Source organism: Carettochelys insculpta, chromosome 11 (assembly GCF_033958435.1).
Source record: "Carettochelys insculpta isolate YL-2023 chromosome 11, ASM3395843v1, whole genome shotgun sequence".
NCBI classification, from domain to species: Eukaryota; Metazoa; Chordata; order Testudines; family Carettochelyidae; genus Carettochelys; species Carettochelys insculpta.
Window position 1 is genome coordinate 16,738,452 of NC_134147.1, and position 26,738 is coordinate 16,765,189.

The 26,738-nt window shown below is 57.7% G+C and overlaps 2 protein-coding genes across 3 annotated transcripts in view; one reads left to right on the forward strand and one right to left on the reverse strand.

The window, feature by feature from the left end:
* Positions 1–10,441: 10,441 nt before the first annotated feature.
* ZDHHC24 (zDHHC palmitoyltransferase 24) lies at positions 10,442–17,912 on the reverse strand. 2 transcript variants are annotated; one of them, XR_012647030.1, is made up of 4 exons: positions 17,584–17,912; positions 16,545–16,822; positions 14,303–15,942; positions 10,442–11,070 (listed from the first exon to the last, which is right to left on the reverse strand). XR_012647030.1 is itself a non-coding variant. In XM_075005871.1 (4 exons), the coding sequence occupies exons 1-3, from the start codon at positions 17,859–17,861 to the stop codon at positions 15,632–15,634; spliced, it is 867 nt and encodes a 288-aa protein (XP_074861972.1). In that variant the 5' UTR covers positions 17,862–17,912; the 3' UTR covers positions 10,442–11,070; positions 15,630–15,631. The 2 variants fall into 2 exon arrangements, 1 of the variants encoding a protein (XP_074861972.1); XM_075005871.1 differs by having other exon boundaries at positions 15,630–15,942.
* Positions 17,913–20,022: 2,110 nt separating this feature from the next.
* Positions 20,023–26,738, forward strand: part of ACTN3 (actinin alpha 3) — a 33,779-nt gene continuing 27,063 nt past the window's right edge. Inside the window, exon 1 of the mRNA XM_075005259.1 lies at positions 20,023–20,337. Coding sequence (XP_074861360.1) covers positions 20,206–20,337 — 132 coding nt within the window. The 5' untranslated portion in view covers positions 20,023–20,205. The remainder of the gene's footprint in view (positions 20,338–26,738) is intronic.

Sequence of the window (26,738 nt, forward strand, 5' to 3'; positions counted from 1 at the left end):
AAATAGTTTATTTCGATGTTGCAACATCGAAATAGTCTGTTTCGATGAATAACGTCTACACGTCCTCCAGGGCCGGCAACGTCGATGTTCAACTTCGACGTTGCTCAGCCCAACATCGAAATAGGCACAGCGAGGGAACGTCTACACGTCAAAGTAGCACACATCGAAATAGGGATGCCAGGCACAGCTGCAGACAGGGTCACAGGGCGGACTCGACAGCAAGCCGCTCCCTTAAAGGGCCCCTCCCAGACACACTTGCACTAAACAACACAAGATACACAGAGCTGACAACTGGTTGCAGACCCTGTGCCTGCAGCATAGATCCCCAGCTGCCGCAGAAGCAGCCAGAAGCCCTGGGCTAAGGGCTGCTGCCCACGGTGACCATAGAGCCCCGCAGGGGCTGGAGAGAGAGCATCTCTCAACCCCCCAGCTGATGGCCGCCATGGAGGACCCAGCAATTTCGACGTTGCGGGACGCGGATCGTCTACACTGTCCCTACTTCGACGTTGAACGTCGAAGTAGGGCGCTAGTGTGCTCCAGAGAGGGAGGGAGAAGGTTTGGAAGTGAAAGCCGGGCAGACAGTGGTACAAACACACACATAAAGTGAGAGGAAACAGAATATGTAAGAAGTTTGTGGTCGTCCTGCAGTAAGCAGGGATCCCATTACACATCATTGTGTGCGTTGTTCTTAAGACGGGGGTTATAAGAAGTACGGTTTGATGTTATTGTAAATGACCATCTTGAACCGACGGGCATTGCGGCTCTTGAATTGTGGAGGTTTTTACCAAACTGGAAAAGAATGGCTCTTCTCGCTATTTTGGTTGCTGACCTCTGCACCAGCGACGGCAATTGCAGCTGGCCAGGGAGCAGCGGTAGTGGTCCCGCCATGCAGACGCCCTGCCCTCCCTGTCCACGCAGCTATCTACCTCTCCTGGGCCTCCCAGCACCCTCTCTCCCCACCCAGAGCCCTGATGCAGAGTTCTCCCCAGACAGCGACCCCCCACCCCGCAGCCTTCCACAGACCCTCTGCCACCTCCTACTCTGCTCCTCCATGGACACACAGAATCATAGGGCTGGAAGGGACCACAGCAGTTCATCGAGTCCAGCCCCCTGCCTGAAGCAGGATCAACCCCAACTAAGTCATCTCAGCCAGGACCTTGTCAAACTGGGACTTTAAAACCTCTAGGGATGGAGAATCCATCACCTCTCTAGGCAACACATTCCAGTGCTTCACCTCCCTCCTGGTGAAATAGTTTTTCCTAACGTCCAGCCTACACCTCTCCTTCTGTAACTTCAGACCATTGCTCCTTGTTCTGCCGTCTGTCACCACTGAGAACAGTCTGTCACCCTCCTCTTTAGAGCTCCCCTGCAGGAGGTTGAAGGCTGCTATTAAATCACCCCTCAGTCTTCTCTTCTGTAAACTAAACAAGCCCAAATCCCACAGCCTCTCCTCACAGGCCTTGTGCTCCAGCCCCTTAATCATTTTTGTTGCCCTTCACTGAACCTGAACCACCCCCCAATCCCTGACTCCTCCAAAACCCTTAGGTCCCATCTTGCCCCACCCCCATCACGCTCTGCCCCACAGCTCCTTCCTGAGGCCCACCTAGGCTCCCCCCATACTGCTTAGCCCTAGCCTGTACCACCAGGAGCCACTGCTAGGCATCTCCGTCCTGTTGCTTCCCTCCATGGCGGCGTTTAGGGACCACCGCCGTGACAGCATTACAAACAAGGGCTCTGATCCGGAACTTCCGGGGCTCTGGGGTTCTGGGACCCCCAAGGCAGTCCGTCCGGGACGTGGGTGTGGCTGGGGGCACAATAGAAGAGGGGAGGGACTGAGGGGACCGGGATGCAGGGGGAGCAGAGGCCCACAGGCACCATGGACTATCTGACCGTGCCCCTTGTGGCCGGCAACCAGATGGAGAAGCCTCCGTACAAGGAGGAGACACCCCCTGTCTCCCAGGTCTCCTCGCACCCCACCTCAGCCTCATCCCGTCCCCTGAACACAAGGAAAGGTAATGGGGGGGGATTCCTGGAGAGCCCATCTCCTCACACTCCCCCACCCCAGTGCCCAACCATGTCCCAGGGAGAGAGTCCTCACTGTGCCCCTGAGCCCCCACAGCCCAGCACGTCTCCCTGAGAGCCAAAGGTAAGACAGGGCTCCCCTGCCTTAACACCATCTTGCAGTCAGGGATGGTCTAGACAGTGCCTGGTCCTGCCACTGGGGCAGGGGGCTGGACTCGATGGCCTCTCAAGGTCCCTTCCAGTCCTGATATTCTAGGATTCTATGCTCACCCCTCAACGCCCCCTGTCTCTCCCACCCCAAGACCCAGCACCACGGCCTGAGGCGAGTCAGGAGGAACATGGCACCTTACTGACCCCCAAGCACCGCAGCCTGCCCTGCCCTCAGCCCACACCCCAGTCCGGTTCCTGTCCCATCTCTGGCATCTGTGCCTAGGCAAGGCCTCCCGGCAGGGCTGGCCACCACCAGGCACCATGGTCCTGCTGCGCCTGGCGTGGGAGAAGGTCTTGCCCTGGCTGCTGACCCTGCGGGGCATCATCCATGAGTTCACGCAGCTGCTGGCCTTCGAGCTCTTCATCCTCACCATAGTTGGCATCCACACGGCCATGCTCGTGGCACAGACCTTCGTTGCGGTGGAGGTCCGCGGAGGTGAGGCTGCCCCGGCCCTCCTCTGGCCACAGGGCTCATCCCATTTCCCCCCCTCCCCAGTCACACTGTCCCAGCCATGGGGCTTGATCCCCCACCCCCTTGCCCCAGCTCCATTGTTTTTCCACCGAGCTTGGGCCCCTCACCCACCCTAGGACAGACACCCTGTCATGGGCCCATAGGGTTGGCCTATTGTTTTCTGTCCACCCAGGGACATCCCAGTTCCTTTTCACCTAGCCGGTGGCCTCCCCTGCTAACCTAAGAGATCCTGCCCTTCCTGCTTGAGGTCCCCACATTCCCCAGCCAAGCAGTGACGTGCCACATCTATCGCCCTTTAGGCACTACCTGTGGTCAGTGCAGCTGTTGCAGGGGACCTGGTGACCTGGCTGAGCCCAGGGTACCTCGTGTGCTGGGTGGTGGACAGGCTCATGGGGAGCGGCAGTCCCTGCCCCGACGCGCTCACAGGCTGACTAGGCATGGGGAAACTGAGGCACCAAGCCGTGAGGACTGCGCCCCAGGTCCCACGGGAGATCAGCAGCAGCACTTGTGTGCCTGCGCTACCCGCTAGGACCGTCTCCTCAGAGACAGAGAGCGAACCAAGGCGTCCTGGTGCCCACGCTCACTAGTCCACCCCGTCTGCATTCAGGAAGGGAGCTGAGTCCTGTCTGTGGGGGCCTGGTGCTGCACAGGCTGTGTTCTGTAGACCTGGTGCGGGTGACAAGGGCGGTATGGCCTAGTGGGCACATCCACGCACAGCCGCCTGCTCTGCCCCTCAGAGTGGTTCTTCTCTGCCATGGACGCCATCTTCTTGTGCGTGTATGTGCTGGAAGCGCTGCTGAAACTCGTCGCGCTGGGCCTCGACTACTTCCGCAACCCTTGGAACGACATTGGTGAGTCACCGCGCGAGGGGAACCCTGGCTGGGACCTGGGGCAGAGCAGCTCCGGGGCTAGGCCCATGGGAGGGCTGAGATGACTCCTTTAGCCTTTAGGATGTGTACAGGTGGCCCGGGGGTGAGGGCACAAGGCGGGGGCTGAGTGCTTGGCAGGGAGGGGTGGTGGGTGTGCAGGTGAAGGAGGCGTTAGGGGGCTGTAGTGGTGACCCCAGTGCTGCTACTTCCTCATCCCATCTCCCCCCCCGGCCCCAGATTTTTTCATCATGATCTTGATGGCGTTGGACGTCCTGCTGCCAGCCCTCCTCTCCGCAGGCCACGCAGTCCACAGCGACGCAGACAGCCTCTTCCGCGTGCTCCGCATCTTCAAGGCCATCCGGGCACTGCGGGTCCTGAGGCTGCTGCTCAGGCTGCAGTCAGTGCCTGGCAGGCCTGGGGGTGGGCTGGGGGAGTAAAGTGCCAGGCCCTGGAGCTGGGCCCTGCTGCAGACCTGAGCACTGCACCTTTGCTAGGACCCCTGCCTTCGCCCGACCTCCCAGGGATCCTCAGCTGAAGGCCTCTGTGCTCTTTCCCTGCCCCTCTGGTTGGTCTTTCCTGCTGTGCTCCCCTGGGTGCCCATTGCTCCCTGCCCCATGTGCTCTGGCCACTGTGTGCCCATTCCCCAGGTGCTGAGCCCCTGCCCTGAGCCGCCACATATCTGCTGACCCCCCAGTGCCACCCACTGGATCCCCTCGGCCCCCACGTGGGCCCTTTTCTGGCCAGTGCCCCAGCCGCAGCAGATCCCACAGGGCTCCTGCAGCTCTGAGCCTCCCAAAAGCCTGTCTCTACCCCCAGGGTGCTGGAGAACCTGCAGGAGCTGACGAGCACCTTCGCGCTGTCCGGCCCGTCCATCGGGGCCATCCTGCTGATGATGCTCACCTGTCTCTGTATCCTGCACAGGGGTGGGGTGGGGGATCTGTCCTTCCCCAGGGAGAGTGAGATGGGGGCTGCTATGCAATGCAGGGGGGGGTCCCTCTGCAGGTGGGGGGGGCTGCAGTGATGGTTCTCTCCTGGGGATGTGGGCATGTGCTATGGGGCAGGCGCTCGCTCTCTGCGGGGGGCAGGATGGGGGTGCAGAAGGGGCTGTGGGGTGGGGGTAGAAGAGGCTCTCTCCCTGCGGGTGGGATGGGGGCGCTCCCCGGCAGGAACCTGATGCACCCCAGGGCTGTGTGGTGCCTCCCCACACCTGCCTTTAGCATGACGCAGCCTTGTCTGTGCCTGCTATAAATCAGGTCTCCAACCCCAGCAGGTTCTGGGAGCAGCAGCCTGGCTCCAGACCCCTTTCAAGCCCCACTTTCTGCCCAGGGCCTGACACACCCCAGCCCCCGCCTTCCCCCACCCACGCTCAGAGCACATGGCGCTGTGTCCCTGGACTGCCCAGACCTGCGGCTTCCAACGGCTCTGTGCAGAGCAGCCAGTAAGAGTCAGCTGAGGCCCATCGCTGCCTGGCACCATTTTACCCACACTGAGAGGGAAGCACTTGGAAGAGGGGAAGGTACTCAGGCGTAGTCAGCATGGATTCACCAAGGGCAGACCATGCCTGACCAATCTGATTAGCTTCTATGATGAGGTAACAGGCTGTGTGGACATGGGGCGCTCAATGGATGTGATACACCTTGACTGTAGCAAAGCTTTTGAGACAGTCTCTCACAACATTCTTGCCCTTAAGTGAAGGCAATATGGATTGGATCCATGGACTGTAGGGTGGCTAGCAAGCTGTCTAGAAGATTGGGCCCAATGGGTAGTGATCAACGGCTCTATGGAGGGATGGCGGTTGGCTTCAAGCGGAGTACCCCAAGGATTGGTTCTAGGGCCAGTGTTGTTCAACATCTTTATTAATGACCTGGATGAGGGGATGGATTGCACCCTCAGCAAATTTGCAGATGCCACTAAGCTGCGGGGGGGGGGACAGGTAGGGACAGGGTCCAGAATGACCTAGATAAATTGGAGGACTGGGACAAAAGAAATCTGATGAGTTTCCACAAGGACAAGTGCAGAGTCCTGCACGTGGGAGGGAAGAATCCCAAGCACTGTTACAGGCTGGGGACCGACTGGCCAAGTAGCAGTGCAGCCAAAAAGGACCTGGGGATTACCATGGATGAGAAGCTCGGTATGAGTCACCAGTGCTCTCTGGTAGCCTAGAGGCTAGTGGCATATCGGAGTGCATTTCCAGCCGACCTAGAGAAGTTATCATTTACCTCTGTTTGGCACTGGTGAGGCCACATCTGGAGTATTGCGTCCAGTTCTGGGCCCCCGCCCCGACTATAGAAAGGATGTGGATGCATTGGAGGCAGTCCAGAGGAGGGCAACGAAAATGATTAGGGGGCTGGAGCACAAGCCCTATGAGGAGCAGCTGAGGGATTTAGGTTTATTTAGTTTGCAGAAGAGAAGAGTGAGGGCTCATTTCATAGCAGCCTTCAACTTCCTGGAAAGGGGCTCTAAAGAGGACGGAGAGGCTGTTCTCTCAGTGGTGACGGGCGGCAGAACAAGGAGCAATGTCTCAAGTTACACAGGGAGAGGAGTAGGTTGGATATTAGGAAAAACTACTTCACCAGGAGGGTGGTGAAGTACTGGGATGTGGTGCCTAGAGAGGTGGTGGAATCTCCATCCCTAGTGGTTTTTAAGTCCTGGCTTGACAAAGTCTTGGCTGGGATGATTTAGTTGGGGTTGATCCTACTTTGGGCAGGGGGCTGGATTTGATGTCCTCCTGAGGTCCCTTCCCACCCGAGGAGTCAACGATCTAAGTTCTGCACCACTTCATTTGCAGCCAGCTCAGACTGGTGCTCAGCAAATGAGGTGCCCCCTTGTGAAGAAGCCAGTACACAGTCACCAGGCAGCCCTTGTCTGACAGGAAACGTGGTTTTCCACCCTTGGGGGCCAGGTCCCCAGACACAGGCTGGCAGGCCACACGGCCAGGTCAGGTCCACAATGGATGGAGCGGCTGCACATGCCTTTTGTGATGATAGCTCTGTGATGCTGACTTGTCTCTGAACCCTTGTGTGATGTTTTTTGGGGAGCCAGACCACGTTGCAGCCTCAGCAGGGTCCTGTAACCCCTCTGCACCCCACCCAGGTGGCCATGGGAGGTCCTGTTGCTCCTTACCCCTTTGCTCCCAGTCATGTTCTCGGTGGTGCTGCATGACCTGTTCCAGAACTCCGATCCCCAGCACTTCGGGGAGCTTTTTGACACCATCTTCACCCTCTTCCAGCTCTTCACACTAGATGACTGGTCCTTCATCTACCTGGACAACCTCCAAGCAGGTGAGAATGCATTAGCTAGAGAGGTGGTGGAATCTGGCTGGCGTTCTGTCCCTGCGCTGAGAGGGAAGTGGGGTCTGAATGCCCAGAGCAAGGGAGACAAGAGGCTAGGAGCCAGGACTGCTGGGATCTAGCCCCAGTTCTGGGAAGGGGGTGAGGCCTTGTGGGTTATAGCAGGAGGGCCAGGAACAAGGACTCCTGGGTTCTTTTCCTGACCCTGCCGCCCAATAGGAGCTCAACCTTCTCTTCACAGGTGCCTCGTACATTATCTTCTTCCTCATGGCCTACATCCTCATCGAGTACTTCACCTTCCTCAAGTGAGCCCTGCCCCCTCAGCACATTGGTCCTCCCCTCGCCCAGTCCCTTTTCAGCCTACACCCATATCCCTCTGTCCCCTCCACCAACCCTCCTGGTGTTCAGACCCTGGAGAGGAAAATGACTACCTATTCCTCCCCCACTTGAGCCAGCCAGTTCCCACATCTGGGGGATCAGAGCCAGTGTCCCAGCCCACGCCCCACCCTCCTCTCTCTCTCTCTCTCTCTCAGCCTAGTCATCGCTGTTCTGGTGGACAATTTCCAGTTGGCCCTGATCAAGCGCCAAGAGCAGCAGAAGCAGAAGGTGCTTCTCCCCCTCCCCACAACCTGAGGACTGGGGGTGGTGGGCATGGGAGGAGCTTTTTTCAGCAGCCCGGCTACTTCAGCATGGGGTGGTGGTGGTGGTGGTGGGGTGGCTAGTGGCTTACAGCAGGGATTTGTAGTTGGGACTCTGGGGCTTCAGTCCCAGCTCTGGGAGGATAATGGTCTTCAGTAGTTGTGGGGGTGGAAGGGGACAGGCTTTCTACCCTGGCTCTGGGAAGGGTCTCTAGTGGTTGGAGCCTGGGGGCGGTGCTGAGGTCAGGGCACCTTGGGCCTCTTCCGAGTTCTGTCCCTGAATCCCTTCGTGCCTGAGATTCTCCCACCGACACAAGCGGGCAAACTGGCTTCCCCGCATCAGCCCCAGCTTCAATGCTGGGCTTGTCCCGACCTTCCCGCTCCACACTTGAATTACAGAGCCTGCTGCAGCCCAAGGAGAGCAGCATAGAAGATATCGTGTCAGGGAAGCCAGCTCAGGGTAAGCTCCCTTCCCCTAGCTCTGGGTGGTGGGGGACGGGTCAAAGGGGCAGCATGAACCCTCCTCTCTCCTCTGGGTGAAGGGATACGAGGTTGCCTGGGCCGATGGGTCTGACCCCGCCCCAGTTACCAGGTTAGATGCCCAAGTGCCTGCACTGTGGGGAACCCCTGTGGGGGGGGGGGCGCCCTGTCTCTATGACCTAGTCAGCCCCCTGACGCTGTGGGGCGAAAGGGCTCCAGACCAGGGGAAAAACCCAGCAAAAGTCGTCTCACCCCCCCCGCCCCGCCAGCCCCCGCTGTAGGTTGCTTGCTGCCGTGCGGTTCTCCTCCCTGGGGTGGGGAAGGATGGAGCCATCCCCCCGCCCACTGGATCTCACAGCCCCCTCTCTGCCTACAGAGGGGCACAAGGCCACAAAGCCAGGGGATGACGAGGCCCTCCTGGCTCGGCTCATTGAGTACATGGACAGCAGCGAGAGGTGAGGGCCCCTTGCCACAGCCTCTCCCCTTGGGATTAGCCAACCTGGGCACATCACAGCAGGGGAATGGGTCTTTCCAGCCCCTTCCTCCAACCAGCTCCACAGGTCCATCCAACCTGGTATTCCCCCATGCTCTGTGGGCCCATCCAACTTGGTATTCACCTCCACCCGGCATTAGCTCTGCAGACACATCCGACCTGGTGTTTCCCCCCCACCCGTCCTGAATTAGCTCTGTAGGCCCATTCAACTTGGTATCCCTCCACCCCTGCATTAGCTCTGTGGACCTACCCAACCTGGAATTCCCCCATCCCTTTGCTCTGTGGGCCCATCCAACCTGGAATTCCCCCCCACACACCTTAGCTCTGTGAGCCATCCAACCTGGCATCCCCCTCATTATCTCTGTGGGCTCATCCAACTTGGTATCCTCCCACCCTCACATTAACTCTGTGGATCTATCTTACCTGGACTTCCCCCTGCTCCTTAGCTCTGTGGGCCCATCCAACCTGGTATTCCCCCCTTAGCTCTGTGGGCCCATCTCCCCTGATACCCACCCCCCCTCAGATCCATGGGCCCATCTGGCCTGGCTCCCCTACATCAGATCCATAGGCTCCCTGGGCTGGTCTCCCCCCCACACACATCAGGTCCAGGTACACAGGTACCCAGAGGGGGCCCTGGCAGGAGAGATTCCATAAGCAGCAACCCTAAATGGGGCTGGTCCTGCCCCCTGGGAAGTCACTGTGCCCTATCCCAGCAGGGAGAAGCAGCTGCTCTTCCACTACCTGCAGCTGATGGTGTCAGTTGAGCATCTCCAGCAGCAGTTCCGCTCCCAGGCTGCCACTAGCGATAAAATTATTGACAGCTTCTTCGAGGTGAGGGACACCAGCACTGAGCACAGGAAGGAGAGGGAGGGAGAAGCCCCAGGGCCTGGGCCAGGAGGTGAATACTGCGCTGGATGGGTGCAGGGGTCTGACCCAGGAGGCGGGATACAGGACTGGAGGGCCCCAGGGATCTAAGTACAGCAAAGAGGGAAGGATATTGGGCATGATGCACCCATTGCTAGAAAAAAGCTGTCAAGGCTCGGTTGGAGGGACCTTGAGGGGCAGGAAGCTCCACTGCAGAGCACCATGCTGCCTCGGCCCCTCGGAGCAGGGATCAGCCAGGGAACCCCAGCGGCCTGGGATTCTAGTCGCTCTCCTTTCTTCCTTGCAGACAGCCAAGCAGGACTTTTCCCTCAACTGAAGAGGCCTATGCTGGGAAGGAAGGATGTGTCTGGAGACCCCAGCACTGCAGGCATGAGGCTGGGCCAGGCCCCAGACCCAGCCCTTGCCCAGAAGTTGCCATGGCTATCATTAAAAGGCTCCTGGCCATTAGGCTCCAGGAGAAATGGTGCATGAAGGCTAGTGAATGGGAGGGGAAGGCTGTTAGGTTGCCGTTGTGTTCTCCCAGCTTGGGCCTGCACTCCTGGGAACTCACCCCAGCTCTGATGCTGTTCCAAAGTACACTGGCTCCTGGCCGGCCCCTAAACACCGAGATTCAGAATCTCAGCAAAAGGTCCTTGTGGCTCCTGGCCTTGACAGCTGAGCCTGTGGAGAAGCATTTACAAGGGCCCGCACCACAGTCACTCAGCCCGGCTGCCTGCCTGCACCGGAGGAGGTCACCAGCTGTCCAGGGAATCCTGCTGAGCTGGTCCTAAGGCCTTTGGAAATCTCTCTCAGCCAGGCTGATTGAGGTCAGCAGCTGGGAGCAATGGCACACAGAGTCAGGTGGGGAATGAGGGGCAGAGGTTTAATAGACAGGGATGCCCCCACAGGGCAGCTCCCCTGGGACGGAGGAATGCTGCAAATGCTGCATCTCTTGGGAGCTGACATAAAGGATGCACAGCTCTAAAAACCATGCTCTGCTTCCGCCTGCAGATCTAGTACCAGGATCAGGGATGCCTGCAGGGGATGCAGCTGGGGCTCAGAACATCTCCCCACAACAGACAAATCAGTCCTCAGGCACTGTGCACCCTGGGCTTGGAGCCTTTATTGGAGACCAGTGGGAAGAGGGTGCCCCAGGGAAAAGTCCCCTGGGAGAATGGCTGGTAAAATGATGGCTCCAGCATCTGCAGGGTGGTCTGTCCTGCTTGGCTGGGCCATGGGAGAGCTGTGCAAACCCTGCAGTTGTAGCCCTGGACTCGCGGGAGGGCAGTCTTGAGCCGCTAGGGCTTGGAGAGGAGTAGAACCAGCAACTGTAACTGTAACATTCGTGGGGTTTGGAGGGCAGTGGGCTGGGAGCCAGGATGCCAGGGCTCGGTCCCTAAACTGGACAGTCCCTTTTCCTCTGGCTGCCTGTTTACCGGCCCCACTACCTTGGGTCTGTTACGGCTGTGAGCTCTTCCGGGCAGCAACTGTCTCTTTCTGTACTTGGGCTGCACTTGGAACAACGGGGCTCTCAGTTTCAGCTGCGGTCTGTCCTCTGCCTGGCACAACAGTCCCAACACCTGCGAAGTCCAGTGCAGCCAGGCCCCAGGTCAGATGGGGATGGCACTAGTCCAGAGGGCAAAGCAGTGCTTGGCACTTGCCCCTTCTTCTGGAGAGAGACAAAAGCCAAAGCCAGCTTCCCTGCAGTACCGCAGCACCATCTGGAAGAGACCTGCAAGCAGAGAGAGAGAGAGAGATCAGAACTGACCTGCGCCATCATCATGGGCCAAGCCTCCCATGGGCCAAACCCAGAACGGTTTTGTGTCCTCCCCTCGGCCCCTCTCAATGCCTGGCAGGGATGGGGAAAGGGGAATAATCTCTGGCTCCCAGCTGCAGACCGGCCAGCACATATTTACTCCCCTTCTCAAAGGTCTGGGACTGCCAGCTCCATACCCACCAATGACCAGAGCAGAGCAGCCTAAGCAGGGGATTAACTAATGCAAGGGTTGGGAATCAGGAACTGAGTTCCAGCACTAGGCAGGGGAGGGATCTAGTGGTTACAGCAAAGGGGTGGTACAGTAGCCAGGACTCCTGGGCTCTCCTGCTGACTCGCTAAGTGACTTTGGGTAAGTCCCTTCCCTCTCTGGTTGCCTGTGTCCTCTCCACTCCTTATTCAAACTCTTGGAGCAGGGCCTTTCTCCTACTGTGTGCTGCACATGATGGGGGGTGACAGAGAGGCCTTAGGTGCTATATTAAGACCAACAGAAGAGCAGTATTCTTAGCTTGGCTTTCTGTCTGCCCTTCAGCCCTCCAGCTACTGACCGTTACCATCACGAGTGCATTTACAGTAAACCCTTTCATGTCCGGCATCCTATTATCCAGTACTCTCAAATAACCGGCACTTTAGCCATAAGTAAATGTTAGTTATGTTTTCCATTAAGTACAGCATAGTGAAAGTAAATACAAATGAATACAGCAAATACAGTATAAGTTTACAGCACACAGCACTACTGTTGTTGGGTAAATAAAGTACTCTGCATACATTTTTGTTTTTTTATAGCTAATCTTGTTTTTCTTTAGTGTTGTGCATTGCTACGTTCACCTCTCTATTATCCAGAATACGTGAATATCCGGCAACCTCCCAGTCCCAGGGCTGCCAGATAGGAAAGAGTTTATTGTATCTAGTGAGGCATTTATAGATGGGGAAACTGAGTCACAGAGCAGGGACTCTGAATGAGAGAAATGTAGGGCTGGTAAGGACCTCAGAAGGCCATCTAGGCTATAGCTCCCTGATGCGGCAAGATTGCATAGATCCACACCAGGGGTCTGCAACTCCCAGAATGTGTGCCAAGAGTGGCACACAAGCCGGTTTTCATGGGTGCACAAGGTGGGAGCTCAGTCTCTCCCCTCCTCCCCCATGCAGCCGGGAGCTTGCTCAAAGCCAGGCCACCTGTGGACTAACAGAAAACCAGCTAATGCTGCCAACCACCTCCTAAACGGTAACGCTCTGCTTCTTCATTGATTTATTAATGCAGCTCTTGTAAGTAGGACTACAAGCGATTTTAAAAAGTCTCACTGGCACTCGGGCTGTACAGAGGTCAAAAGGCCAGACTTCAGCACTCTACCTCGGAAAGGCTGCTGACCCCTGCTCTAGACCATCCCTGAAAGGCGTGCGTCTAAACTTGCTCTTAAAACGGCCAATGAGAGAGATTCTGCAGCCTCCCTGGCTGAGCTGTTTAGTGCTTAACACTAAAGTTTATCAAGTTTCTCTTGCTACCCACCACCCTGACTCTCCTTTGCTGTGAAGTAAGCCATTTATGCCTTGTCCTGCTCTAGGTGGACATGGAGAACAATCACTTTCCAGCCTCTTTATTACAACATTTTACATATGTGAAGACTTACGTCCACCTTCAGCCTCCAATTCTGTCCCCTGAACATGCCTAATGCTTTCAACGGTTCCTCCCAAATCCTTGCTCTGCTCTGGACTTCCCAGTTTGTTCAGAGCTATCCTAGAGTATGGGGCAGCAGATGGGACCTTGAACTCCCACTGAGGCCTCCACTGAGCAGAGCAGAGCAGAGCAGAGCAGAGCAGAGCAGAGCAGCTCCTTCTGTATCTTACACCCGCCCCTCTTGCGGACAGAACCCAGAACAGCACTGGCCTTTTTCAAAATCCCATCATGCTCTTGGTTCACGCCCAACGTACAGCCCACTACACCCCAGACCCTTTTCTGCAACTTTGCAGCCTACCCAGCATGTCCCCATTTGGTAGTTGTGCATTTCATTCTTTCTTTCTAAGTGGAGGACTTTGCACAGCTTTTCACCTTGCTGATTTCAGACCTCTCTCTATAAGAAGGGAGCTCCCAGTGAACAAGGTGTGGTGTTCGACCTGTGCCCTGCAAGGCAGCACTACCAGGAAAAGGAGTCTCTGAAGAAAAGAGCCTGAAGAGCGATGGGGGAAGGTGGACCTGGGGGCACTGAGAGCAGCTGGGGGGAGAGGGGCCAGTGCAGTGAGGAGGGCGGACATGGGAGCCGATGGGGGTAGTGGGTTGGGGACGGTCCTATGATGATGGTAGCTGGGGGGGGCGAAAGGTAGGGAGTAGGGTCCCGGGGATATGAGGTCATTGCAACACAGGGAGCTGTGGTGACAGGGAGGTATGAACTAGTGGGATCCTTAACCACATTCTCCACACCCCACTGCCTTGTGGGTTATCCTGGGAAGGAGAAAGGCTAAGGGAGTGAACCCTGACAGACAATCCAGAGTGGAGTCCGAAGGCAGTTCGGTGTCAACTTCTGGCACTGTCCCCGCAACTCCTGCAGCTGAGCTGGTACCAGACGTGGAGGTTATCCTCTCCTTTGGACTATATCAGTAAAGCCGAGAGGGGGACACTGGTGTCTGGGCAGCCCAGAGTCTCCATAATACATGCCCAGGCTCGCGCCCAGAGAGGTACTCCGGCATCGCTGAACAGCGCTGATTTCAGATCAATTCTCCAGTTTATCCCCATCATTTTTCATTCGAATTCTGTGCCCCAAAATGCTTGTGGCTCCTCCCAGCTTGGTCTCATCTGCAAATTTTACAAGCACACCATACTCTTCACTCCATCGTCCAAAGCATTAGTGCAAACACTGAGTAGTACCAGATCCAGGACAGACCTTTGCAGGGCCCCACTGGATCCCAGTCTGAGAGCAAACCATGGATAGTCTTTGAGGATGGTCCTCTAGCCAGCTGTGCAGTCACCTTATTGCAATTTCATCTAGATGACAATTCCCTAGTTTACTTATGAGAATGTCCATTGCGATTGCATTAAAATTTTACTATAGTCCAGATGTCACGTCTACTGCTTCCCTCTTATCCACTTGGCCAGTGACCCCGTCAAAGCAGGAAATTATATTGGTTTGGTGTGATTTATTCTTGGCATGTCTACACTGGTTATTACTTATTACCGTATTATCTGCTAGGTACTTACCAACTGGTAGTTTAATCATTTGTTCCAGTTTCTTCAGCTCACTGGTCTATACATTCCCAGGTCCTGCACTTCCCTTCTTTTGAAGACCGGTACTATGTTTACTATTCTCCAGTCCCCTGAGATTTCACTATCCTCTAATGCAGTAATGGGCAATAATTTTCAACGAATTTTTCCAAGAATTAGGCAAGCGATCGGGGCCACACTCTTTTATGATATTACTAGAGGGGATGTGGGGTCTGGAATGGAGATTAGGTACAGGAAGGAGCTCTGGGCAAGGGACTGTGGTGCAGGAGTAGGTGTGGGTTCTTGAGGGGGTTTGCTCTGGTGCAGGGTCCAGGAGCGGGGGGCAGGGTCAGAGAAGGAGTTTGGTTGCAAGAGGGGCTGTGGTATGGGAGGGGGTGCCAGGAACACGCTCTAGCCAGGAGGCGGTTATCATAGGTGACTCCCTCTGGCCTCCCTGCGGAACCCTCTTGAAGGCTTCCTGGCTGCCATGGCCCCTCTGGTGTTATTAGATTTTTAAAGGAACTTGAGAGATATTACTGTAACCTCTGTATTAAGTTTGCACCAAATCTTGTGCCAAGTGGGCCATGGGAGGTGTCCAACGAAAGCTGGTAATACACTGAATCTGTTTATGCTGCTTGTATATCTGTACCATTTTGGTAAGTGAAATTATGAGAGTGGCTCTGTGCTTGTATTAGAAATGTTTTAGTGCTGGGATTCACAGTAGAAGTTGTGGTCACCTCCCAGCCCAGTGGCGATGGGCTGAACAAAGGAAGAACCCCATCAGACTTCAATGCACATCTCAGGAATTTGCTGAATAGACCTTGTCAGCTCTGGCCCTCCCTTTTACTGGGACCCCACTCTTTAATGCCCCTCTGAAACCAACCCCCCCACTCATGCATCTGATGAAGCAGGTCTTTGTCCACAAAAGCTTAGACACCAAAATATCTGTTAGTCTATAAGGTGTCACAAGACTTCTTCTTCTTGTTCTCGAAGCTACAGATTAACATGGCTACCTCTCTGACTGATACTTGTTCTCTGAGAGTAGTTATTAACAGTACAAAAGCATGCTGGAAGGGCGTAACAAGTGGGGTTCCACAGGGGTCTGTTTGGGGATCAGTTCTGTTAATACGTTCATCAACAATTTCAATATTGGCATTCTTTAGAGAATCTCTTCTTGTCCAACACTAGCAGCAGAGCTGGGAACAGAACCCCGGAGTCCTACACCTCAGCGCAATACCGATTACATCAGTCAGCTTGTGCCGGCAAGGCAGCATGTCCCTAGCCCTTCCTGTCCCCTCAGCAGGGGGGGTGCTCCTGAACCCACCTTCAGAAAACGACTGGCTTGGCAGAGGGCTCAGAGCAGGGAGCTCTGCTCTCAAAGGTCACGCCATCCCCAGGAAGGGGAGAGGCCAGGAGCGGGCACAGCCAGACGAGGTGCCACCTGTCCCCTAATGCCTCCTGCAGGTTGCGGTGCCAGCCCAGGTCATAGCTGCGGTTCTCCTCAAACCACTCTCTGACCGTCTGGCCACGCAGGCTCAGCAGCACATGGAAGAACAGGAAGCCGGAGCAGAAGAGGAAACCAACCACACAGATGTCAGCCATGAAAACACAGATGAAGGTTGAGGTGCTCACCTGGCCTGGAGAAACACAAGGGGGCACTGTCAGAGCTAGAAGCCAAGCACTCCTTAAGGGTGTACGTAACATTCCCCACACAAAACCAGGTCTTGGCATATTCTCATTAACCCTGCCCTGCTCCACTGACATGCAGCTGCCTCTGGGGTGGGACACAGGGACTGTTTGTAGAGCGATATCGTAGCTGCCTCTGGGTTTGGGACTGAGGGAGGGCTGGGTGTCTCTGGTGACAGGGGAATGGGCTGTGGGGTTGCTAAGGAGCTGCCTGTGCTGGAAGAACCCCCCAGGCGTGCACACAGCCCACAATCTGCAAAAGCAACATGTGATGTGAGGGCTGCCTCCGTTTTCAAGGAGATGGCCTACAAGGAGTCTTCAGTGGGCAGTGGATCAGCAGGTGATTAAACCGGGGCCCTTTACGGAGCCTCTGGCTGACACCTTAAAATTACCAAATCTTGGTCAGATGTTCTGGAGGCTCAGCACCAACTCAGGCTGGGTATTTCCTAGGGCTTCTAAAGCCAGCCGAGAACAATGTGGTCCTGGGGAACCACTGATGCTCAGCCCCCACACGTGGAGGGACCCGTCCCAGCAGCTCCTGCCACAGCTGTACCCGTCAGCAGCATGAGCCACGGCATGAAGAGGAGGAAGATGCTGGACAGGGTGACTCCTTCACGCAGGAGGTCCATGAAGATGTCACCGTTGAGCAGGCTGGCGTACAGCAGGGCCGCCCAGCCGTGCAGCAGAAGGCACAGGAAGTAACGGTAGTTCCGGTAGCCCACACACTGGCCCAGCAGTACACAGTGGTGGTCTCGGCGCAACATGCACACATTACAGGCATAACAGTGGTGGCAGCGGGGGGGCACGTGGGACTGGCAGGTGTAGCAGTACCTGGAAGGCAAGCAGAGAGAAATGATGCAGCATGTCCATATCCCTGTCCCCTCCACCCTCCCAGCTACCAATGTTCCTGGCGCTAGAAATAAGAGTGGCAGTCCCAGAAACAGGACCATCCTGGGCAGAGATTCCCCAGCAAAGAACAGTGGCAATTGTTCTCAACCCCCTTCCAGGCCACTACGACCCCCAGCTTGTAGAAAAGCCTTTTCATACAGACTGCAAATAGTAGCATCAGACAGAGCTCTGCCACCAGGCTCACGGCACTAAAGTTTGGGTGGTGCCGAACTGCAGTTGTCTCAGGTGGGGCACAGGTACTGTTTATAAAAGGGATCCCTTGCCAGTGCTGAGATGAAGCCATCGTGCGAGTGGCAGGATTAGGGAGGAGGTGAGGCTGTTTATACAAGTTCTCTTGGCTGGCAGGGAGATGCAGCCAGCTCTGGAGTGGGGAAAAGGGTTGTTTATACTGATCCCTCACCTGGCAAGGAGGTGCGGCCAGCTCTGGGCTGCAGAATGTGGCAGGGGGATGCAGACAGCTCTATGGTGGGGAACGGGGCTGTTCATACAGGGGTCCCTCGCCTGGCAGGAGATGAAGCCAGCTCCGGGGTGGGGAACGGGGCTGTTCATATGGGGGTCCCTCGCCTGGCAGGAGATGCAGCCAGCGCTGGGGTGGGGAGCGGGGCTTTTCATACGGGGGTCCCTCGCCTGGCGGGAGATGCCGGAGCTGAGATGCAGCTGCCTCCCTCTGTCCCGGTACTCACGCCCAGCCTTTGCCCACGGCGGCTCCCGCCAGCATGACGCCGCCGATGCTGGGGCTGGTGGTGACGAAGAGGCCCATGTTCCCCAGCACGTTGGCCAGAAGGAAGAGCAGGGCCGGCAGGTGCAGGGCCAGGCCCGGCGGGTCGGGGTCGGGGTCGGGCCGGGACCCCCCCGCGCGGAGAAGCAGCCACAGCACCTCCCCGGTCACGGCGGCCACTAGGGCCAAGGTCACACACAGGGGCAGGCACCGCCCGCCCCAGCCGGACGGCACCGTTGCCATGGCGAGCGGCCGCGGGCCCACTCGGCCTCCGCTTCCGCGTCCAGCTCGCCACGGCGCGAACAGCCAATCAGGAGTGGGGAGCGCCGCTGTGTCCAGCCTTCCTTGTGACGGAAGCCGTGGTCGACCAATCAGAGTGAAGGGAGGTTGTCTTGGTGCCCAGTTGGGGAGCCGCGTTACAATGTCCGGGACGGGGCGGGGGTCATGGTGCCCAGTCACTGGACCAGGGTTACAATGGCCCTGCCCCGTGTTTCCCAGGTCTCGAGCCTGTGCTCTTTCCCAAAGCCCCAGCTGGGTGCAGTCCAGCCGCTGCCCTGAAGTTCGTTTGGTGGCAGCTCCTTTGGGTTGCTGGTTGGGCACAGACCCTCCAGTGCCAAGTGGGAGCCTGGGGACACCCTCTTCCACTGCTGTCGCTGCAGGAGGTCACCCCCTGCGATGGGGCAGGTGGTGCTGGACAGGGCCTTGAAGTCCCTGAGTGAAGTAGTGTGGGGGTGGGGGAGAACTGTCATTTTCGGGGTGGCAGCCAACCCCTTCGAGGGGCCTAGTTTGCAAATGGTGGGAGTTCTGGGATTTGGTACTCGAGAATGTGGGTTCTCCTTTGAGACTTCCTCTCCCCCTTCCAATCACTAGCCACTTCTGGGAGCTGCCAGCCGCTGCTGCTGGCCTGGCTGCTAATAATAGCCCTGGTGTAACCGGAGCCACAGCATATTGAGTGGATGCTTTAATGCCTTCTCCATTGCTGCTAAAGTGGGCGAAAATCAGCATCAATTCCTCCAATGTCCCCAGTGTTCCCATCCCAGAAGCATCTCTCTTGCCCCCTCACCCCACCCAAGGCTGCCCTGCAGGTGTCTGGGGTATTTACTTCTTGCTGGGATGGCCATGGGCTGCTAGGCCACAGCCTCTCTGCCAGGTGCTGGCTGGTGGATATTATACTGCCCTCCCTTGCATGGTGCAGGTATCATAGTGACGTGTTCTTCCTTGCAGGCACCTTGCAGAATGGTTAGACCTGTGTTTGCATCAAGCATTGGGGTGGGGTGTGTCAGTTCCTGGTTTTAGAGCTGGGAAACTGAGGCACAGAGGGGTGGGGCTTGATAAAGGCCACATAGCAGGGCACTGGCAGAGCTGGGACAGGAACACCCCCTCCATCCTGGCTTTACCATTGGCCATGCTGCCTCCCTTCGATTTTTCAGCTGATGATGCCATGTGCGTTTCTCTCTCTGCGGTGTCCAAGAAGCTCCCTGTTCGCCCCACGTGGCGAATGGGGCACCGGGGTGTGGTGAAATGCAGCTCAGCGGAGCCGCATACGAGGAGCACCACTCCACTCACGCGCCCCACCAGCTGGTGGGATGTGTGTGGCAGCAGCCATGCAGGCCACCCCTGCAGCAGTTTCCCTGGTGTGGCTCCTTCTGTTCTGGTGCAGCTGCACCACTCCTGCAGCTCCTGCTTGGAGCTGCCCAGCTCCGTCAGCACTGGTGCAGCACCCGCTGGGAGCTGCATGGCTTTTGCTGCCCCAGCACAGCTACAGCAGGGGGTTGCCTGTCTTTGGGGGAGAGGGCAGCGAATATGCAAGGGTCATAACCGTAGGTGTGGCAATCTCACAGAGCTGGAAGGGACCTTCAGAGGTCGCTGAGTCCAGTCCTCTGCCCTCTTAGCAGGGCCGAACACCAACCCTGGCAGATTTCTTTTTATTTGCCCCTAAATGGCCCCCTCAAGGGCTGAGCTCACAACCCTGGGCTTAGCAGGCCAATACTCAAACCAGTGAGCTACCCCTCCTCCCCTTGACTTGTTATTGGACTCCCTGTTCTAGCCGCTGCCTTGGTCCTGGATTCCTCCTGATGACTTCATGGCCTTTTCCAGGTCTGACACCACTGCTCCCCATGGGGAACTGCCCCTCCGCCTCCGTGCCCCGCTGGGGCTTATTGTGCATTTCCTGTCCCCAGAGTGCCAGGAAGCCTCCCCCAGTCTAGGTACAGGGTCCCTTTAAGAGCCTGCAAGGGAGGGGGTGTCTGTGGGCCTGCCAGCAGCTGTCCTCACCCTCCCTGCTTGGGACAGCCCCTCTGCACCCTCCCCTTGGCCTTTTAAAGGTGGAACCTGATCCCTCTTCCCCAGGCTGATAATACTTAATGGGGACCAGTCACGTGAGTGGCTTTTGACCAGGAGTTGGGACAGGGCAAAGCTGCCACCCGCCAGGGGCAGGGGGACCTGACCTCCAGGAGAAGGGAGCTGGTGCGTCGGGCAAGGGGCAGTGCAGAGCAGCCAGCAGGGCCTGTGAAAGGGACGACGGACCGGGGCTAAGGGGGAAGGGGAGAGTCGGACGTGCAGAGAGAGGCCAAGAAGACAAGCCAAGATGACCACGCAAGTAGAGAGCCACATACACTACAACCATTCGTACATGGTGACTGAAGAGTACATGCAGCAGGAGGAGGACTGGGACCGGGACCTGCTGCTAGACCCTGCCTGGGAGAAGCAGCAGAGGAAGGTGGGTGGTTGTGAGGATCAGGCATGGAGAGGGAGGGCAGGGTGGGAGCCTTCAGAGTGGTCCCACAGGGTGCCCAGGTTTGCAGAGCTGGGCAAGGGGCTGTTCTGTGTGATGTGGAGTCAGGACTGTGGGGTGGGAACTTCAGAGAGGTGTCAGGCGCTATGGTTAGAGGCCGGTCCAGGGCCCCATCTCTGGAAGAGAGAGTCAGGGATGTGCTGGGAGCTGGAGGACTGGGGTGAGGAATGCTGGGCAGGAGAGAGACCCAGTTAGACATGGACGGACGGGTGCAGAGTGCAAAGATTTGGGGCTCTGAAGAGGCTGCCACCGAGTGGTGCCTGGAGCTGTATGGGTGGATTCTGGGCCCCATCTCTGCGAGGGGCAGAGTCCGAGCGCTGCCAGGTGCCTGGGGCTACAGGGGCAGGCGCAGGGACCCCTCTCTGCAAGGAGCAGCCCCTGGCCTGTGTGCAGGGCTAGCGAGCCAGGCCCCATGCCATGTAGGCTCGCCAGGAGCCAAGCCCCAAAGCGGCAGGTGTGAGATGATTTCTGGAGCAGGCAGCAGCTGTGCAAAAGTAACTGATACGGCGTGATGCCCCTTCCCACTCCCAGCCCCAGATGGGTGACGCCAGCAGTAGGGAGTTGGAGGAGGCGGCTGCATGTGTCCTGGAACAGAGTCTGTGGCGTCCAAGCTATGCCAGGAATGATGGGGATGCAAGGAGCCTGCTGGGCTAAATATACCCGCCTGCCTCACTGCGATCTGGACTCGGGGCAGGCTGGGCACCAGGGCTGGCAGCAGGCTCCCCCAGGTGTGTGTGGCATGCTCAGCTGCTTGGACCGTTGCTTGTGCATATGGCCGAGGTGTGGTGCGTGCTGTGGGTGTGAGCAGCTCTGGGATTGGTGTACACACACACGCACAACCCCACATACACTGATCCACAACAACCCTCCTCCCCCCAGTACAACAGCCCCCCGGCCCATACTCTGTCCCACAACAATCCCTCTCACATACACATGAGCCCTTTGCTTATTCTGCCCCACAATAACCCCCCCACCACACACACACAGCAGGCCCCATGTACTCACTGGTTCACAATAGCCCCCCCAACACACAACAGCCTCCTCACATGCACTGACCCACAACAACCTCCCTGCAACACTTATTCAGAACACCCTCCCATACACAACAGCCTCCCCACATACACTGAACCACAACAACCTCCCTGCAACACTTATTCAGAACACCCTCCCATACACAAGAGCCTCCCCACATACACTGAACCACAACAACCCCCCTGCACACACTGATTCACAACAACCCCCCTCCCACACAACAGCTTCCCTGCATACACTGACCCACAACAGCCCCACATCCAGCAGCCTCCTTACATACACTAACCCACAAGAGCCACCTCACACACACACACACACACACCAGTCGCCTGCCTACATTGGCCCACAATGACTCTCCTCCCACTGCCACAACAGCCCCCCTGCATTCTCTGACCCACAAACATCCCTCTCTCACACACACACACACACAACGGGCCCCCTGCATATGCTGACCCACAACCACTCTCTCCCACACAGAGCAGCCCTGGACATGCAATAACCTACAAGTCCCCTCACACTGACAACAGTCCCCCCTGCAGACACCAAACCGGACAGCCTCACTCTGACACACACAGCAGTGGGCCTGATCCTGGTCTGAGCCTGCAACCCCTCTGGGCTGTCTCCCTGGCAATTGGTACAGTGTCCCTGAGGTGAGCGGTAGCTGAATCAGGCCTAGTGAATTCTGTGCCCCCGTCCCAGGAACCTCTGTCCAACTCCATGTTCATCTGCCCGGGTTGGATCGGGCCCAGGCATGCCAGAGCTGAGCACAGCTCAGGGTGCTAACCCAGACCCCTTGTCCCAGCACCACAGACCAGGGGCTGCCTCGGGCAGGCGTACGCAATGCTGTTCCCCTCGATCTCCATCGGGTGCAGGTCTCTTCCCTTTGGTTCAGCCCAGCCCAGCCCAGCCCAGCCCAGCCCATCGGGGTCTTTCTCCCCTCTCCTGCTTTTGCGGCAGTGGCTCTGAGCAGGTGGGAACGGGGCAAGGGGAGATATGCCTTCCTCACACCAGCCCTCACCCTCATCCCCAGGGCCAATGTTCCCTCTGACCGTATCCAGTCATGTGTGGATTTTTTCCATCCATGTGCAGAATAAATTTTATCTGCACTGAGGCGTGTGCAAAAGTGCACCACCAGGAGAAACAAAACCTACCTGTGGGCACTGTGCTAATCAGCCAGGCTGCACTGAAATAGCTCCTGCCTACAAGCTCTCAGTTTACAGGGAACGCTGCCCAGCCCCTCCCACTTGTGCCTCTTTGGGCCATAACAGCAGGCTCTAACCTGGCACTGTGTTCCCAGGGAGGTGGCATAGCTACGTCAGGTGGGGAAAGGCTATTGGAGCCCCTGGGCCAGGGGATGGCCAGGCTGCCCCTCCTGGCAGGGAGCGCTGGCCAGCTAGGGGCACATCACTGTGGGAGAATGCCACCTCCTTGAAATAGCTGCCTCCAGTGTAAAGGTCAGGATGTAAGGCTGGGCCAGGTCCTGATCCTCCCTACAGCAGCGTAACTCAGGGATTCCCTGGCTGACTCTGGACTGGCCCTGGGGAAGCTGAGATCAGAATCTGGCCTTGGCTGCATTGCGGTCTGGGGTGACCCTGGAGATCAGAATTCAGCCCTTTCTGCTGGCACAGGTCCCCACAGAATGGTGCTGTTATGAGTCGAGCTGCAGGCTGGGTATTGCCAGCCCTTACCCGGCCCACCCAGTCCTGCCCTGAGCCCTGCAAGTACCACCCACTCACACAGGCCCACCCGAGCCAAAAGTCCCCCCTCTCCAGGCAGGTGCTTGCCGGTCCCTGCTCCACTTTCGCCTGCTGTCTCTTTGACCCCACAGTTCTTAGCCTACGGCATTCCCTGCTTCAGGCTAGCAGTGAAGCTGGGTGTGCAGAACAGCGGTACGGGGTCAGGACAGAGGAGAGCAGGCAGAGGGGTTTGGCCCCCAGCTGAGTTGGGTGCTACACCCTGAACTCTAGCGATTGCGGTCAGGAAAGTGCTTTGTCTAGGGCCAGATTATACGGTCCTTGCAGGGCTCTACCCTTCTTCTGTGCAGCTGGGGCACCTCCAGGCTGTCTCTCTTGCAACTGGCAGCTGGGCCAGGCCTGTGGGAGTTTGCACTGGCTCTGTTAGACTCTTGTGCGGAGATGTCAGAGGAGGGCCCAGTGCACAGGGTGTGCATGTGTGAGTGTGAGTGTGTGTGTGTGTGTGTATTCTGCCATATCAGTGCTCGGTGTGCCTGTGTGCCTGTGTGTGTGTGTGTGTGTGTGTGTGTGTGTGTGTGTGCACGCGCACATGCACCCCAGCGGGTCAGTGCTCGGGAGGGGGCCGACACAATACAGACAGGTGACGTGCCCGGTTGTTTCCTCTGAGAACCTGCCCGCCTCGGGGTCCCCAGGCTCCATGCAGCCTGTCGGAGGATTTGCACGTCAGAGAGGCTGATTAAGTTGTATGCTGTGTGGGGCAGGGACCGTCCTCCTGTCCTGGGTCTGTGTATGCCTAGCCCCGCCGGGGCTCCTCAGCCCTACCTCCATAGAGAATAGGCCAGAGGAGCGGATTGTCTGCCCCTCACACCCTCATTTGCAGACCAGAGATAGTTACATGAGCTTGGGAAGCAGTTCCTGCTGAGGCAAGTGGTTTGGGGGATTGGGAAGGGGGATCAGTTAGCTGCTGCTATTCCAGACGCCTTGTCCTTGTAAGGCGGTTTCTATAATAAACTGCCCCTCGCCCCCCCCGGCTGTCCCCTCTGCTTCCCGGGTGAGGTGAGCTCATGTGGGTATTTTGGAAGAGGACACCTCTTAATTAGGCTATGGCCTGGCAGAGGGGGCGGGCTGGGGTGGGGGCTGGAGCAGGCCCGCAGCCTGGGTGGGCCCTGCTGCTGGGGTCCTTCAGGAGAAGCTATTTAAAGAGGTCTGCAAGGGACTGTGAATCAATACAAAGACAGATGGGGGGCAGGACACTTGCTCCCATGGGCAGAGTGGGGGGCCTGAGGGAATATAGTGTGTGCTTGAAGGAGAAGAGGGAGGCTGGAGTGCGGGTCTGAGGGAAGTGGGATCTAGTGGTTAGGACCCCGGGCACTGGGACTCCTGGGCTCTGCTCCCAGGCCTCGGCGGGGATATGTGGTTTAGAATGGGGATGAGGCGGGTGGAATTCAGGACCCCTGGGTTCTCCACACTTTTCCTGAGTGACTTCGCGCTGGTCCCTGCCTCGGGTTTGCTGTCGGTAGGCTAGGACCTAGTGCTGTCCTCAGACAGAGGTTTGCAGAGACCTTTTGGGAGAGGGGTTTCCCAGCCTCCCTGTCACAGGTGTCACAAAGCCCGGCTGTACCCAGACAGCTCTGCAGAGCCCCACATGGCCGGCTCACAGCCCAACTGTACCCAGACAGCTCTGCAGAGCCCCACATGGCCGGCTCCCAAGCTGACTGTACATAGCTCTGCAAAGCCCCAGGCAGCTGGCCTGCAGGGTGACTGTACCCAGACTCCCCTGTTCTTGTGCACTCCCCCTCCCCAGGGTGAAGAGGCCAGTGGAGGCAGTGGAAATGGCTGTGCAAAGGGCTGGGGTGTGTGGGGCGGGACCACAATCAGCAGGTCTGGGAGGGTGCTGCTGTTCTGGTACAGGAGTGCCTGTCTGTGCTAAGGGCCCTGTAAATCACAGTCCAACCCCCTTCCCCTGCAGCACCTTCCTCAAGGCTGTTTCTGCCTCCAGCCCCAGTCTGGTGGAGAACCAAAGTTTAGCGCCCTCTGGCCTGGATTTAAAGCCCCCAGGTCCTGGAGGAGCTCCTCCCCCAGAAGAGGGGAAGCTGCGCCGGGGGGAATCCCCCGCCCCCACTTAATATCTGCCTTTATACCAGAGTGGATTTGTCCAGCATCTGCTCCCAGCCTGCGGCCCTGCTAAGCGTTTGTGAGATTCTTGAGTTCCCTCCCATGCTGGGATCGCCAGGCCTGGATCAAGGTCCAGCCCCCTGCCACCCCGCTGAGTCTTGGGGGCTGCCTCAGCCTCCGGCCAGCCATTCTGCACAACCTTGGTCTTTTCCAGCACAGCCACCGGTCTCACCTGGAAGATGGAAGTGGGGGATCCCTAAGCTGGGTACAGCCAGGACTGGGAAAGGAGTGGGGAGGGATTTGCCCTGGGGATGCTCAAGTGCTGGGTGCTTGGGAGGCGGCTGGGTGTAACCACACAGTTCCTTGAGCAACGGGCTGGAGCCGGGGGGGGGAGGTCTGCCTGGCTGAGCATCAGGGGAGTGACCCGAGCAGAGGGCATGAAAGCTGGAGAGCCTGGGTGTCAGGAGGAGCCACGTTGGCCAAAAGATGAGCTGGGCAGGGCACTGGAGGCTTGCTGGGAGCACCAAGCTCTCCCTGGCCCCTGCAGCGGATTGGAAGATGGGCATAAGGGTGCGATGGACAGAGAAAGGACTGGAGCAGGGGTGGGGAAGGAGGAAAGCTGGCTGATTGGCTAGATGGACGGGGAAGTGGGGACGGCTGCTTGGCTGGAGGGGTTGCCTGGGCCTGGCTGGAAGCAGACGGCTGTGGGTGGGTGTGTGAGGGTAGCTGGCTGGCTGGATGCTGCTGCAGTGGGTGTAGCTGGGGAAGCCCCTTGGCCGGTGTCAGCTCCCAGGATGTTTACCAGCACCCACAGGGAGGGCAGACGCTCAGACAGTGGCAGTTTCTCCAGCTGGGGGCCTTGAGGCTACTCTAGGGAGGGTTGCGAGCTGTCAGCCTCCCCCACATCCTGCTGCGCCTCCAGCGTTCCTAGCGGTGTTAAATACAGAACGTGTTGGTTTGCCGGTCGCACTCAGGGGCACAAAAGTCTGAGAATCACGGTGTGACTGTGTTAGCTGGAGCCAAATCCCTTAAGCCCTTGTAAATAGCAGGGAATGAGCCACAAATACTGCTGCCCTAACAAAGGATTAGCCCCAGAGGCTCCCAGCCCTGCTGGCAGGCACAGGACGGAGCTTCCCAATGCCAGCGGAAATCCGGCTGTGCTGTGGCTCCTGCGGCCCAGGTAGATGCCCGCTGGGTGAGCAGGGGCCCTGCAGAGCGCATGGCTGGGGGAGTGGTGGGGTAGGAGTTGGGAGCAAAAGCAGGAGCCCCGCAGATGTGGCCTACACCGACAAAGGGGACGGGAGCCCCTTCCCAAACAAAGGGTGTGTTGACACCACCACCCCCGTCCATCTGCGCAGCTGTGTCTGCTCCGGGAGCTACACCGCGCAGGGTGTTTTGGTCTCATCTCCGGTGGCCGTCGCTGTACTGCTCTAGCCCCAGCTAGGCCTGGGCCTGGCTTCTAAACCCCCCTCTGCAAGGGGACCG

What these genes read in the sequence shown, in the direction of transcription:
- ZDHHC24 (XM_075005871.1), bottom strand. Translation starts at nt 17,861, where the DNA reads ATGGCAACGGTGCCGTCCGGCTGGGGCGGGCGGTGCCTGCCCCTGTGT. An exon ending in GCCGTGGGCAAAGGCTGGGC is followed by an intron (nt 16,823 to 17,583) that starts GTGAGTACCGGG and finishes CTTGCCTTCCAG; the next exon opens with GTACTGCTACACCTGCCAGT. An exon ending in GTGGCTCATGCTGCTGACGG is followed by an intron (nt 15,943 to 16,544) that starts GTACAGCTGTGG and finishes GTGTTTCTCCAG; the next exon opens with GCCAGGTGAGCACCTCAACC.